The 12,947-nt window shown below is 35.7% G+C and overlaps 1 protein-coding gene across 4 annotated transcripts in view; it reads left to right on the top strand.

The window, feature by feature from the left end:
• LOC127874831 (neutral alpha-glucosidase AB-like) overlaps positions 1–12,947 on the top strand; it is a 67,607-nt gene that overhangs the window by 17,837 nt on the left and 36,823 nt on the right. For 3 of the 4 annotated variants that reach the window (XR_008047125.1, XR_008047124.1, XM_052419463.1), the window contains exons 5-8: positions 6,226–6,349; positions 9,419–9,533; positions 10,342–10,438; positions 11,050–11,151. Coding sequence is in view for 2 of the 4 variants with exons in the window: in XM_052419463.1 (XP_052275423.1) it covers positions 6,226–6,349; positions 9,419–9,533; positions 10,342–10,438; positions 11,050–11,151 (438 nt within the window). In the remaining 2 variants the exon portion in view is untranslated. The remainder of the gene's footprint in view (positions 1–6,225; positions 6,350–9,418; positions 9,534–10,341; positions 10,439–11,049; positions 11,152–12,947) is intronic. The other variant, XM_052419464.1, reaches the window with a different exon arrangement.

Raw genomic sequence — 12,947 nt, 5'->3', positions numbered from 1 at the left:
TAAAATGGTTTCCGGATGATAACTCAAGAATGCTTACGCCTAGGATCATGAAACTTCATAGGTACATTGATCGTGACTGGCAAATGGCCCCTATTGATTTTCAGGTCACTAGGTCAAAGGTCAAGGTCACAGTGACTCGAAACAGTAAAATGGTTTCCGGATGATAACTCAAGAATGCTTACGCCTAGGATCATGAAACTTTATAGGTACATTGATCATGACTGGCAGATGACCCCTATTGATTTTCAGGTCACTAGGTCAAAGGTCATTGACACAGTGACTCGAAACAGTAAAATGGTTTCCGGATGATAACTCAAGAATGCTTATGCCCATGATCATGAAACTTCATAGGAACATTGATCATGACTGGCAGATGACCCCTATTGATTTTCCGGTCACTAGGTCAAAGGTCAAGGTCACAGTGACAAAAAACATATTTACGCAATGGCTGCCACTACAACTGACAGCCATATGGGGGGCATGCATGTTTTACAAACAGCCCTTGTTATGAAACTTGCCTCAAATATTAAGGTCAATAAGACAATGCACAGAAGGCATGAGTCAGTCACGCTGGCTGAATGTCAAGGTCATACTTCCAGGTCAAAGGTTTAAGACTTTTTTTATCAGGTCCGCACCTTATCTTTTAAATCCTTTGAAGGATTATTGTGAAATTCGGCTGAAATGCTTAGGTCATCATGACAATGTGCAGGAGGCATTTGTCAGTCCTGCCTGCTCAAAGTCAGGTTAGATATTTGAGTCTATATTTTGGTTCTGGTCCATACATACTATTTCTTTGAAGGATTTTCATGAAACTTGGCAACAATGTTTACGTCATTGAGACAATGTACAGGAGGCATTAGTCAGTCACGCCTTCTCAAGGTCGTTATCATACTCAAATTCAAAAGTTTGATCCTCTATTTTCGTGTCTGGTCCATATCTCCTATATCCTTTTAATGATTTTCAGGAAACTTAGCTACAATTTTAAGGCCATTTAGACAAAGTGCAGAAGGCTTGATTGGATCATGTTTGCTCGAGTTAAATGGCATACTTTAAAGTCAAATATTTTAGCTAATCTATCTTGCCTGGTTCATTTCTCCTTTACCAATTGAAGGATTTGCAGCAAGTTTTGCCACAATGCTAAGGTCATTAGGGCAATATGCAGAAGGTATGAGAAAGTTATGGTGCAATGTTAAGGTCATTCGGGCAATATGCAGAAGGTATGAGTAAGTTATGGTGCAATGTTAAGGTCATTAGTGCAATATGCAGAAGGTATGGGTAAGTTATGGTGCAAAGTTAAGGTCATTAGGGCAATATGCAGAAGGTATGGGTAAGTTATGGTGCAAAGTTAAGGTCATTAGGGCAATATGCAGAAGGTATGAGTAAGTTATGGTGCAATGTTAAGGTCATTAGGGCAATATGCAGAAGGTATGAGTAAGTTATGGTGCAATGTTAAGGTCATTAGGGCAATATGCAGAAGGTATGAGTAAGTTATGGTGCAATGTTAAGGTCATTAGGGCAATATGCAAAGGGTATGAGTAAGTTATGGTGCAATGTTAAGGTTGTTAGGGCAATATGAAGAAGGTATGAGTAAGTTATGGTGCAATGTTAAGGTCATTAGTGCAATATGCAGAAGGTATGGGTAAGTTATGGTTCATTGTTAAGGTTGTTAGGGCAATATGCAGAAGGTATGAGTAAGTTATGATGCAATGTTTAAGTCATTAGGGCAATATGAAGAAGGTATGAGTAAGTTATGATGCAATGTTTAAGTCATTAGGGCAATATGCAGAAGGTATGAGTAAGTTATGATTAAATGTTAAGGTCATTAGGGCAATATGCAGAAGGTATGAGTAAGTTATGATTAAATGTTAAGGTCATTAGGGCAATATGAAGAAGGTATGAGTAAGTTATGGTGGCTCAAACTCAAGGTCACCACTTCAAAATGAAAAAAATCTTGGCAGGGGATTTAGCTGTCCCTTGGATTGTCTTGTGTTAGATTGCGTTTGTAGTATGAGACTTAAGGAAGAAGAAATAACCATTGCCTGGGTTCACAAATCATTTCTTTCACTTAAGGTCAATTGTTCTTTAACTGTTTTATTCTTTAAGCACAAAAAAAACTTATTTCATTTTTAAGAATTTATTAATTAATATTTTATGAATGACATAAATCATTATTTATAGCATTATGATGTATTTATATATAAAATCTGAAGCAGGTTTTTTTAGTAAAGTTTATACTGAATACTGTGAAACCATTATTAATCGTCAGACATTAATTTTCGCGTATTTCATCAGTCAACCGATTGACGATTTCAAGATCCTAACAAACAATTATTTCCCATATTTGAACAAAATTAAGACTGAATTACCGAAGGCATGAGGCATTCAAATCAAACGTACTTAACCCACGCATACTCAGTCTGTTTCGTAATCAAGATAAATCTGGTTTTGACACAAAGGGATGAAGATTTCACAGTGTACTTAACTGACACGTGACATAGCTGTAAAACGCGAGTGCAGGACAGCTGTATCGACTGCGTTGACTTCGTTTAGGTAGAAAAGTTATTATTAGCGCTAATTGTTAACAACTTTGTAACCCATTGTGTGTATTATGTCTTTCAGTGTTGTTGCATAGTATACAGCCTCAATGCAGCGGATCCGGATCAAAGACAATAAACGAAATTAAAAGATGATGATGTGTGATCAACACCTGACTGATATGCATATCCCCATTGATTACAAATTAATACAGAACATATTGATTTGTGTTTGGTTGTTTGCTTTAAACTATAATACAGGGGTGAATATAGCTTGTGTTTCGTCTGGGGCTATCGATCTTTTTAATCATTGACAGATTTGACAAGTTATACAATATATGTTTCAAATCATTGTTATTTGTAGCAATTGAAAACGTAACAGATAAAGAGAAATCAGCAATCACGACGATAAGTTCCATCCAAACGTACGGTAATTGTTAACAGAAATTCACTTTCATTTTCGCCCGATTTTCAGGAAATCCCCGGGAAACACGTTTTTCTTTCGGATTCATTCGGGTTGCGTTCATTTGCATAATTTATACAAGCTTTCCCACAAATCTGCTGCCGTCATGCTTCCGACGCTGAGCGAATCCAATCTCGCGTTCGCCCGTAAATGTTCGGATATTTCGTGGGAAATAAAAATGGGATTATATGTGACACAAAAAAATAAAAACAAGCATTTTGTATCTCGTTAAATCAATATTACCAGACAATATCTAACGTTGAAATTTTGCATTTTGCTAGAAAGAACAATGATTTTTGTATGGGTTAGTTTTATTTTACAAAATATTCGATATTTTTTAGCGTGATTGTTACTTTAAAGGGATTAAATATTTACGATGCAAAACTCTCGAAACTTTATTGAAAACTTACCAAATAGTTTGCTAAATTATTAGATTAGATTCAATTATCTTATACTTTGATATAAGATTAAATTATTATCAGGTAAGATTATAATTTCATCATAATATATTTTGTTCCAACAATACATATTTATTACCTTATGAAATAAATCATAGTACCAAATAAGCATGAATATAGATTGTACATAAGTTCATCCTGTTAAACAGATGTGATAACTAATGACCCATACTTCATTGTATAATCCTGTTATATTAATTATCATATGTATGCATATATATATAACAAAAAAAACTGTAAAGTTTACGTGAATAAAATATGTTCTGTTCTGTTCTGCTAACACTACTGGTAATTAAAACCAATAATGTTCGCACCTTCTCTAATTTGCGCTGATAAAGGTAAGATTTTTATCAGTTTGGCCATGAAAATGAATGAATAAGATCATTTGCAAATGGCTTCTCTGTTTTAAACACTCGTTAACGGTTATTCGGTCCCACTAATCCGCTAATCATAATAATGATACACTAATGGGGGCCCATTACTGATCACCTGATATCAAGAGACTAGTATATTGGCATGTGACAAACAGGCCCCACCTTCTGCAAGTGACTCTCAAGTGTCCTTCCTCTTTCACCACTACGATTTACCGCAACTGTGATATATTTCGGACATGTTTTACAAACAAATCAGTTATTGACTGAAATATTTTTTTCCAAGTCAGGAATTGCTGAATTTAAGTGCTGACGAAAACGTCATTTTTTAAAAAATGACGAAAGTTCGTGCTGGCGAAAATAAATGGTTTCACAGTATCTCAAGTCAAAGAGTAAATTCAAAGAATTCAAACATTTACATTTAAACGATAACCAATGTTTGTTTTCAATCTGTATAGATTTCTTGTATCACTGTAGTTGAAGATTTGCTTTCATATGTCAAAAACGTATTTGTATTAATTTAAGTTTAATTATGTACATGACTCAAACTTGCTCTTAACTAGCCTGGTGAACTGTATTTGTAATTATGGTTGTGTTTTCCAGCTTTACCCTTCCATGCTTTATCTGCAGTGTATCCACCACCCACCCTGCTTTCATTGATTTCTATATGATTCTAACACACTTTTCGTGCCATTTTATGAATTTAGAAAACAGCAATGCTTGCTGTTTAGTTAAATTAAGTTCATGTTATACCCTGATATCTAGTTAAGATATGGGCCATGCTCTGTGAAAAAGGGGTTTAATGCTTGAGCATAAAGTGTCATCCCCGATTAGCCTGTGCAGTCTGCACAGGCTAATCAGGGATGACACTTTCTGCTTTTATGATATTTTAAAAGCAAGTTTCTTCTTAGCAAAAATCAAGTTAAGGCATATAGTTTTGTTCCTGATTAGCCTGTGCAGACTGCACAGGCTAATCTGGGACGACTTGTTACGCACATTAATTAAGCCCCCATTTTCTTACAGCGCAGCTCATATTCATGTAGACATACAGCTGAACTTTGTTATCTTGAAGTTGCTTTATATTGCATATTTCTGGTCATGTCAAATACTCACATTTCAATGCCATTCTTACTATAATCTTAGTACTACTTTATCCAGATATCAAAGTATTTTTATATTCAGGAATGATTTGCACGTTTTATTTTTCGCTTATACCACCTCTACCATGTCTAATTGGTTGCTTAATGGAATCACTTTCTTGTGATGCTCTGTGAAGAAAGTTCGAGTGTATGTCAGTCTGTCTGTAAGATTATAGCAATTTTATATTTGGCATGCATGTGTATCTCATGGAGCTGCACATTTTGAGTGGTGAAAGGTCAAGGTCATCCTTCAAGGTCAAAGGTCGTTATATATTGGGGTGACATAGTATTTCATGATCACATCTTGTTTTCTGAAGATATATGATGTTTGAACAATTTAACAACTTTTGCCAATCAATGGCTGTGGAATTTGGTAACCCTAACCCTAGGAATTCAAAATTCAAATGCTTGCATGAAAAGAGGTAAAATGTAACCAACCACAAGTTGCCAAACAGCATTTTAATATATTCTATTGACAATCTGAACAACAGAAATCAACTGAGGATGACAGTTGAAAGCTGAACCATAGTCCCACTTTAACCCTTTCCCACTCAGAAGTAAAATTAAAATGGCTATGTGCAAACAGCAGAACAGCCTGCGAGTAACTCACAGTCTGTTAAGGTTTTATGCTGTTTGATGCTCATCAGTATCTTAGAGTTGGAAATGAAGCCTTTCAAACTTGAATATATTAAGTAAGGACTTTAATTTAATTTGATTTTTTAAAGGACTTTTTATGCGCCAAAGTGCGTTTCTGAGTGGTAAAAGGTTAATGGAACATTATAAAAATTGTGCACTTCTCCATCTATGAGACGATTTGAAAATACCTTCGCAAACAATTAACATTATCCACGAATAAACAGTATGTAATGCAAGACCTGCTCTTCTCAAAGTTCAAGGTTATGCATTGAGATCAAAGGTCAAAGTAAAATACTATATATTTATAGCACTTGCCCATAAATTGATTTTGTAACCTGTAACAATTTAGGATGATACAAATGAAATTGCTAATATATTTAGTGATAGGTCCAGTCTGTGAGAACTGGCAAGTTTTATTAAGTGATGCCTTGAAAGGGTCAAACTCAGAGCTTCTCAACTTTATTTAATGTGGTATTGAATTGTATAGTTTAATTCAGTATTATTAAGATATGTCAGGCTCCTATATCAAAATAAGTTTCAATTTTTGCAATTTTGAGATTATTAGGTTCAGCTGTAATTTAGTAGAGTGTAGCCTAGCTAGGGTGTGGTGTGTTCCTCTTGTAGGGGCTGGATAGAAGGGCTTAGCTCATGGTTTTCCAACCGTTTCAGACCAGCCGAAGAAAATCAGGACGAGAAACCAGAGGAACAAGCGAATGGTGACGTGGTTGAAATGGAAATTAAAAAGATGGTAAGTGGAGGTAGCATTTTGTGAATTTTTTAATCTTTTGTATTATATTTGTAAAGTGTCAAAGTGAAACAAATAATGTATAGTGTAAAAATTACAGCTCATGTTTTGTATCTATAATGGGGTGATAATTTGTATGCCCCTGCAAAGAAAATGGCGGAAGGGCATACAGTGTTACCTCTGTCCGCCTTTCTTTGTTTGTGTGGAAAATTTCATGATGGGATTCCAAGATAAATGTACACAAATGATCATGATACCAAGAAAATGTGTTGCATAGTCAACTATATCACTCGTGTCAAGGTCCAGGTTGCAGTGGACCAGTGCTTTCCACAGGAATTTTTTCAGACGCCCCGGGGCTATTTGGGTTAGGGAGGGCAGACACCGCCATAAGTTAGTTTTTGTTTTCATTTATTTATGACGTTAATTGGTGCGTTATGACTCTTCACCAGAAAAACAGCTATAAAGTCTCATTGATAAAAAAAATTTGAGACCTAACTGGATCGATTCTCCAATACATACATATGAACCTGCATGACTATCAATTACTGATTATCTAGTATATTCCATTTTTATGCCACCCGTAGGGTGGCATATAGCTTTTGAACTGTTTGTCTGTCCGTCTGTCAGTCCGTCTGAAAACTTTAACATTGGCCATAACTTTTGCGATATTGGCCATAACTTTTGCGATATTGAAGATAGCAACTTGATACTTGGCATGCATGTGTATATCATGGAGCTGCACATTTTGAGTTGTGAAAGGTCAAGGTCATCCTTCAATGTCAAAAGTAAAAAAATACAATCCAAGGGAAGTAATAAGCTTCAAAAGGGTAATAATTTCTAAACCTGCCAAATGATTTATTGAAATTTTATTTCAAAGCGGTGCAATAGGGGGCAAATTCTGGAAAATATTGAGGATAAAAGTGCTTTAAAAAACACAAACATATGCCAGTTTTCTGAAGTATTAAATGAATTTTGGCACATGTGGCTATTCAAAGATTTGATGAAATAACATTGAATCGGGACAGGGATTTTCTCACTGAACATGTGTAATCGCCTGATTTGCTGTATCCTTTTTTATAAAACAATAAATACATGCACACTTTCCGTACGACTTTGTTCGTCTGCATAATTTTCACGTGCTTTTTATTGAGACAATAGAACAGCATGAAATACACAAAATACATAAGCACTGTTTAGTTGAAGATAGAATTCTTAATGTCGCATTAACATTCAAATTCGGAAGCCTGTTTCTGATTACAAATTTCATTATGCTCATTTGAGAATTAAACAAAACATTTATAGTTGTGTGTAATGGATTTAAAAATAATTTGTTAATGGTAAATAATTAATGCAAAATATCTAAACAGCAAATGTATAACTTAATTCTCAATTTTAAATTTTTCATTCAATATGGCAAATATTTGGATAGTATTAAATAAGTTCAATTTAATGAAAACTGAACTCTTTAAGAACCATTTGGTTGGTTGGTTGGATTTTAAGTTATGCCGCTTTCAACATTACGATCATATCATGACAGTCTGACTTTAAATTTGCTACTATCAATGTTGTTTTCATCACTCAACAAAAGGCTTCAAAGGGGAAAATGCCATTTTGGTAATGGTGTTCATGGAATTTTTTATAATAAGACGTTTTTACTTGTGTTTTAAGAATGGCGTGACAAAATTATTTAGGCTTAAACCAAAATATGTGATGTCGGCTGCCATGGTGGAAACCTTTGAAATATACAAAAAAGCACCTACATGATCAATATAATTAAATTGCAGACTCAAATATCTGTTTGGGAATATAAATAAGGATTTTTTGGCAAATTCTGAAATAATGAAACGGCGGCTTTGAGTATGGAATAGACATATTTTGTTTAAAGCTTTATGGATCTAAGTGTCACATGACTTCAATGCTGTACATGACATTGAAATGCGCAAGGTTTTGTATGAATACCATCTTCATTTTGGTGAAAAAGCCTGTATATTGTTAATGAAAAGGTAATTAAGAAGTGTTTGAGACTGATTTTCGGCTTCAATACAATTATAACATGTTAAGATTTTTATGCAATGTTTTGGATTGCATTTGCATGGAATAGTCAGCTTGTGTATAAAAAGTGGGCCTTATGGCTATGGGAAAATCTGGTTTAATTCAGGTGCGAAATCTGTTGTCCCAGATTAGCTTGTGCAGTCTGAAAAGGCTAATCAGGGACAACACTTTCCGCCTAAATTGTTTTTTAGCTCACCTGTCACGAAGTGACATGGTGAGCTTATGTGACCGTGTGGCGTCCGTTGTGTGTGCGTGTGTGCGTGTGTCCGTCAACAATTTGTTTGTGTAGACAGTAGAGATCACAGTTTTCATCCAATCTTAATGAAATTTGGTCAGAATGAATATCTTGATGAAATCTGGGATTGTATTTGGGTCATCTGGGGTCAAAAACTAGGTCACTAGGTCAAATAATAGAAAAACCTATTGTTGACAATATAGGACACAGTTTTCATTCAATCTTTTTGAAATTTGGCCAGAATGTTAATCTTGATGAAATCTGGGTTGGGATTGTATTTGGGTCATCTGGGGTCAACAACTAGGCTACTAGGTCAAATAATAGAAAAACCTTGTGTAGACAATAGAGGTCATAGTTTTCATCTGATCTTAATGAAATATGGTCCGAATGTTTATCTTGATAATATCTGATTTTGGATCGTATATGGGTCATCTGGGGTCAAAACTTAGGTCACCGGGTCAATTCTAGTAAAACCTTGTGTAGATGAAAGAGGTCACAGTTTTCATCACGTCTTAATGAAATTTTGTCAGAATGTATTAATTGATGAAATCTGGCTTGGGGTTGTATATGGGTCTGATAGAATTTCAGTTGATGTAGCAAGGTTAGTCAGGTGAGCAATTCAGGGCCATCATGGCCCTCTTGTTTTGCTAATAGACTTCCTTTAAACCAAAAATGCAATACAAGCGGAAAGTGTTGTCCTTGATTAGCCTGTGCGGACTGCTTGACGCATATGCACATTAAGCCTGTTTTCCCAGAGCAAGGCTCAAGTATTTTGTATGTGATAGGCTGGTGAGGGTGGAGAGGCGGGGGAGAAGAAGCAGGACATGCCCCCAAAGGAGGAGGAGGAGCCTGGCATGTGGGAGGAGACATTCAAGAACTTCCATGACTCTAAACCATACGGTATTTAACCTTCTAACATTTCTAATACTTCAATGGTTCAAATATACTTATTTGGTTAAAAAATACCTCATTTAAATTTCATAATTCAAAACCACATGGTATTAAACCTTCTTATATTTACATGGTTCTTAAAAAAAACTTTGAAAATATTCATGATTCCAAACCATATGGTATTAAGCCTTCTAATATGTCCATGGTTCTTAAATCCCTTATCGAATTTCCATGATTCCAAACCATATGGTAGTAAAAATTTCCATGATAGAAAGTTTCTTAAATATATGTGAAACTAAACCAAAGAATTATGGTTTTAAAACTTACGCAATTTCCATGTTTCTTAACTTTACAAAGATACCATTAGTTGATACCATTTAATATTTAACCTTCTAACATGTCCATTGTTATGAAATACCTTATTACATTTCCATGATTCCAAACCACATGGTAGTGAACTAAAACTTCCCTGATTCTTAATTTTGTAAAATTTCTATCATTCAAATATTTATATGATTCCAAACCGAAACCATAGGTTAGAAAACCTTTTGAAATTTTTCTGTGATTCTAAACCTACCAGAAAGTCTCTCAGTTCTTTGAAATCATTTGAAATGTCCATGATTCCAAACCATAGTGTAGTTACACTTCTTAAGTTTGCATTTAAATCTGTCAAAATTCCCTGTCTCTATATCGTACATGTATGTATTTCCATGATTAAAACCATACTGTATTAAAACATATGATATTTCTATGACTCCATATATGATGTTTTTAAATCTTAAAAGTAACATGATATTTATAGAGTACTACTTTGTAGGTCCATCTTCCGTCGGTATAGACATCTCATTTCCAGGGTTTGAACATGTCTATGGAATCCCAGAGCATGCAGATTCTATGGCCCTTAAAACCACCAAGTAAGGGCATTAATTTGTTTTTGCTTATTTGCATTTTCACCTTTTTCACCTTTTATGACAGTATTTTGCGTTTGTTTATTTAATCCTTTCCTACTCAGAAGCAAATTGAAAATGGCCATGTGCAAACAACATAAAACCAGAACAGCCTTCAAGTAACTTGCAGTCTGTTCAGGTTTTTTGTTTTTGCTGTTTGCTGCTCATCAGTATATGAGGGTTGGAAATGAAGCCTTTAAAACTTGAATTTTGTAAGAAAGGACTTATATAATAAAATTTTACTTTCTAAGGGACAGCAAATGCGTCAAAATACGTATCTTAGTGGTAAAGGGTTAACAGCCTTAAGTTGCATAAAGCAAGTTTAGCGAAAGAAAGCTACGTATATTTGTGAAAAGTGACCTACTTACAGAGGTAGATGAAGAATGGCCCTCTTCATAGCAAAATCCAATGTAGGTGAAGGTGTCGTCCCTAAAAAAGCCTGTGCAGACTGCACAAGCTTATAAGGGGCAACAAACACACAGGAATAAAGCCATGTTTTCCCTGAGTGGCGCTCAAATATATTTTTCTGCTGTTTACTCTACGCCTTTGCACCCTTATGCGCTGGCGCCCTGTTACAGGAGTGGAGATCCTTACCGCCTGTTCAACTTGGACGTGTTTGAGTATGAGCTCTATAACCCCATGGCCCTGTATGGATCCGTTCCAGTCATGCTGGCCCACAAGTGAGTCTTTACCCTTTTCTGCTCAGAAGCGAAGTAAAAATTGCTATATATTCAACCAGCATAAAACCAGGACAGCCTGTTAGTAACTCACAGGCTGTTCAGGTTTTATGCTGTTTGCTGCTCATTGGTATCATAGGGTTGGAAATTAAGGCTTTAAATCTTGAATCTAGGAAGCAAGGTTATATTTGATTTTCTAAGGGACTACAAACACATCATGAGTGAGTACATGTATAAGCAGTAAAGGTTAATGCAAAGTGTGAGATTGGTTTTATATTTATGCCCCCCTTTGAAGAAGAGGGGGTATATTGTTTTGCACATGTCGGTCCGTATGTCCGTCCGTATGTCCGTCCACCAGATGGCTTCCGGATGATAACTCAAGAGCGCTTAGGCCTAGGATCATGAAACTTCATAGGTACATTGATCATGACTTGCAGATGACCCCTATTGATTTTGAAATCCCTAGGTCAAAGGTCAAGGTCATGGCGACCCGAAATAGTAAAATAGTTTCCGGATGATAACTCATGAACGCTTATGCCTAGGATCATGAAACTTCATAGGCACATTGATATGACTCGCAGATGACCCCTATTGATTGTCAGGTTACTAGGTGAAAGGTCAAGGTCACAGTGACCTGAAATAGTAAAATGGTTTCCGGATGATAACTCAAGAACGCTTATGCCTAGGATCATGAAACTTCATAGGTACATTGATCATGACTTGCAGATGACCCCTATTGATTTTCAGGTCACTAGGTCAAAGGTCAAGGTCATAGTGACCCGAAATAGTAAAATGGTTGTCGGATGATAACTCAAAAATGCTTATGCCTAGGATCATGAAACTTCATAGGTTCATTGATCATGACTGGCAGATGACCCCTATTGATTTTCAGGTCACTAGGTCAAAGGAACAGGTCACAGTGACTCGAAACAGTAAAATGGTTTCCAGGTGATAACTCAAGAATACTTAGGCCTAGGATCATGAAACTTCATTGGTACATTTATCAGGACTTGCAGATGACCCCTATTGATTTTCAGGTCACTAGGTCAAAGGTCAAGGTCACAGTGACAAAAAACGTATTCACACAATGGGTGCCACTACAACTGACAGCCCATATGGGGGGCATGCATGGCTTACAAACAGCCTTTGTTTATAACTGGGCTTTGTCCTATAAAAAATATTGACCTTCGAGAAAACTGTTGCAATAAGCTCTCATTTGTGAATAACAATTTGTCGTAGGCCAGTGTGATGCTAGCAACTTAATATTGTGTGTTTCAAAAATTGTATGCAACTGGTTTACAAATTGTATTTTGCTTCATCAATTGAATCGCATTGTTAAAAAATTAATGCTTTTGATCTAGATGTTTCTAAAAATAATGGATGCAAAAGATTATCATGGAATGGAATACAATCACTGAAATGAGAAATCATAGATGATGATACTTGGAATATAATGCTTGTTTGAAAATTGTTTTTCAATGTAAACATGCCTGTTAACCCATTTATGCCTAGCGTCTAGAAATTGCCTTGGCAAACAGCGTAGACCCAGATGAGATGCCACATGATGTGGCATCTCATCTGGGTCTACGCTGTTTGCCTAAAGCAATTTCTGTAAGAATTGTTCTAAATATAAAAATAAGTATACTAGACATCCCTAATTTTGGAAATAAATTGATCTCATTTAGAAGGTAGGGAGAGTCCACTAGGCATAAATGGGTTAATGTTAAATAACAATGGGCCCTGACATCCAACGAGGAAGCATGAAAATGGCATTTTCTTATCTGTTCATTTGTAAAATG

This window comes from Dreissena polymorpha, chromosome 3 (assembly GCF_020536995.1).
Source record: "Dreissena polymorpha isolate Duluth1 chromosome 3, UMN_Dpol_1.0, whole genome shotgun sequence".
NCBI lineage: Eukaryota > Metazoa > Mollusca > Bivalvia > Myida > Dreissenidae > Dreissena > Dreissena polymorpha.
This window is presented reverse-complemented; position numbering and strand designations above follow the sequence as displayed.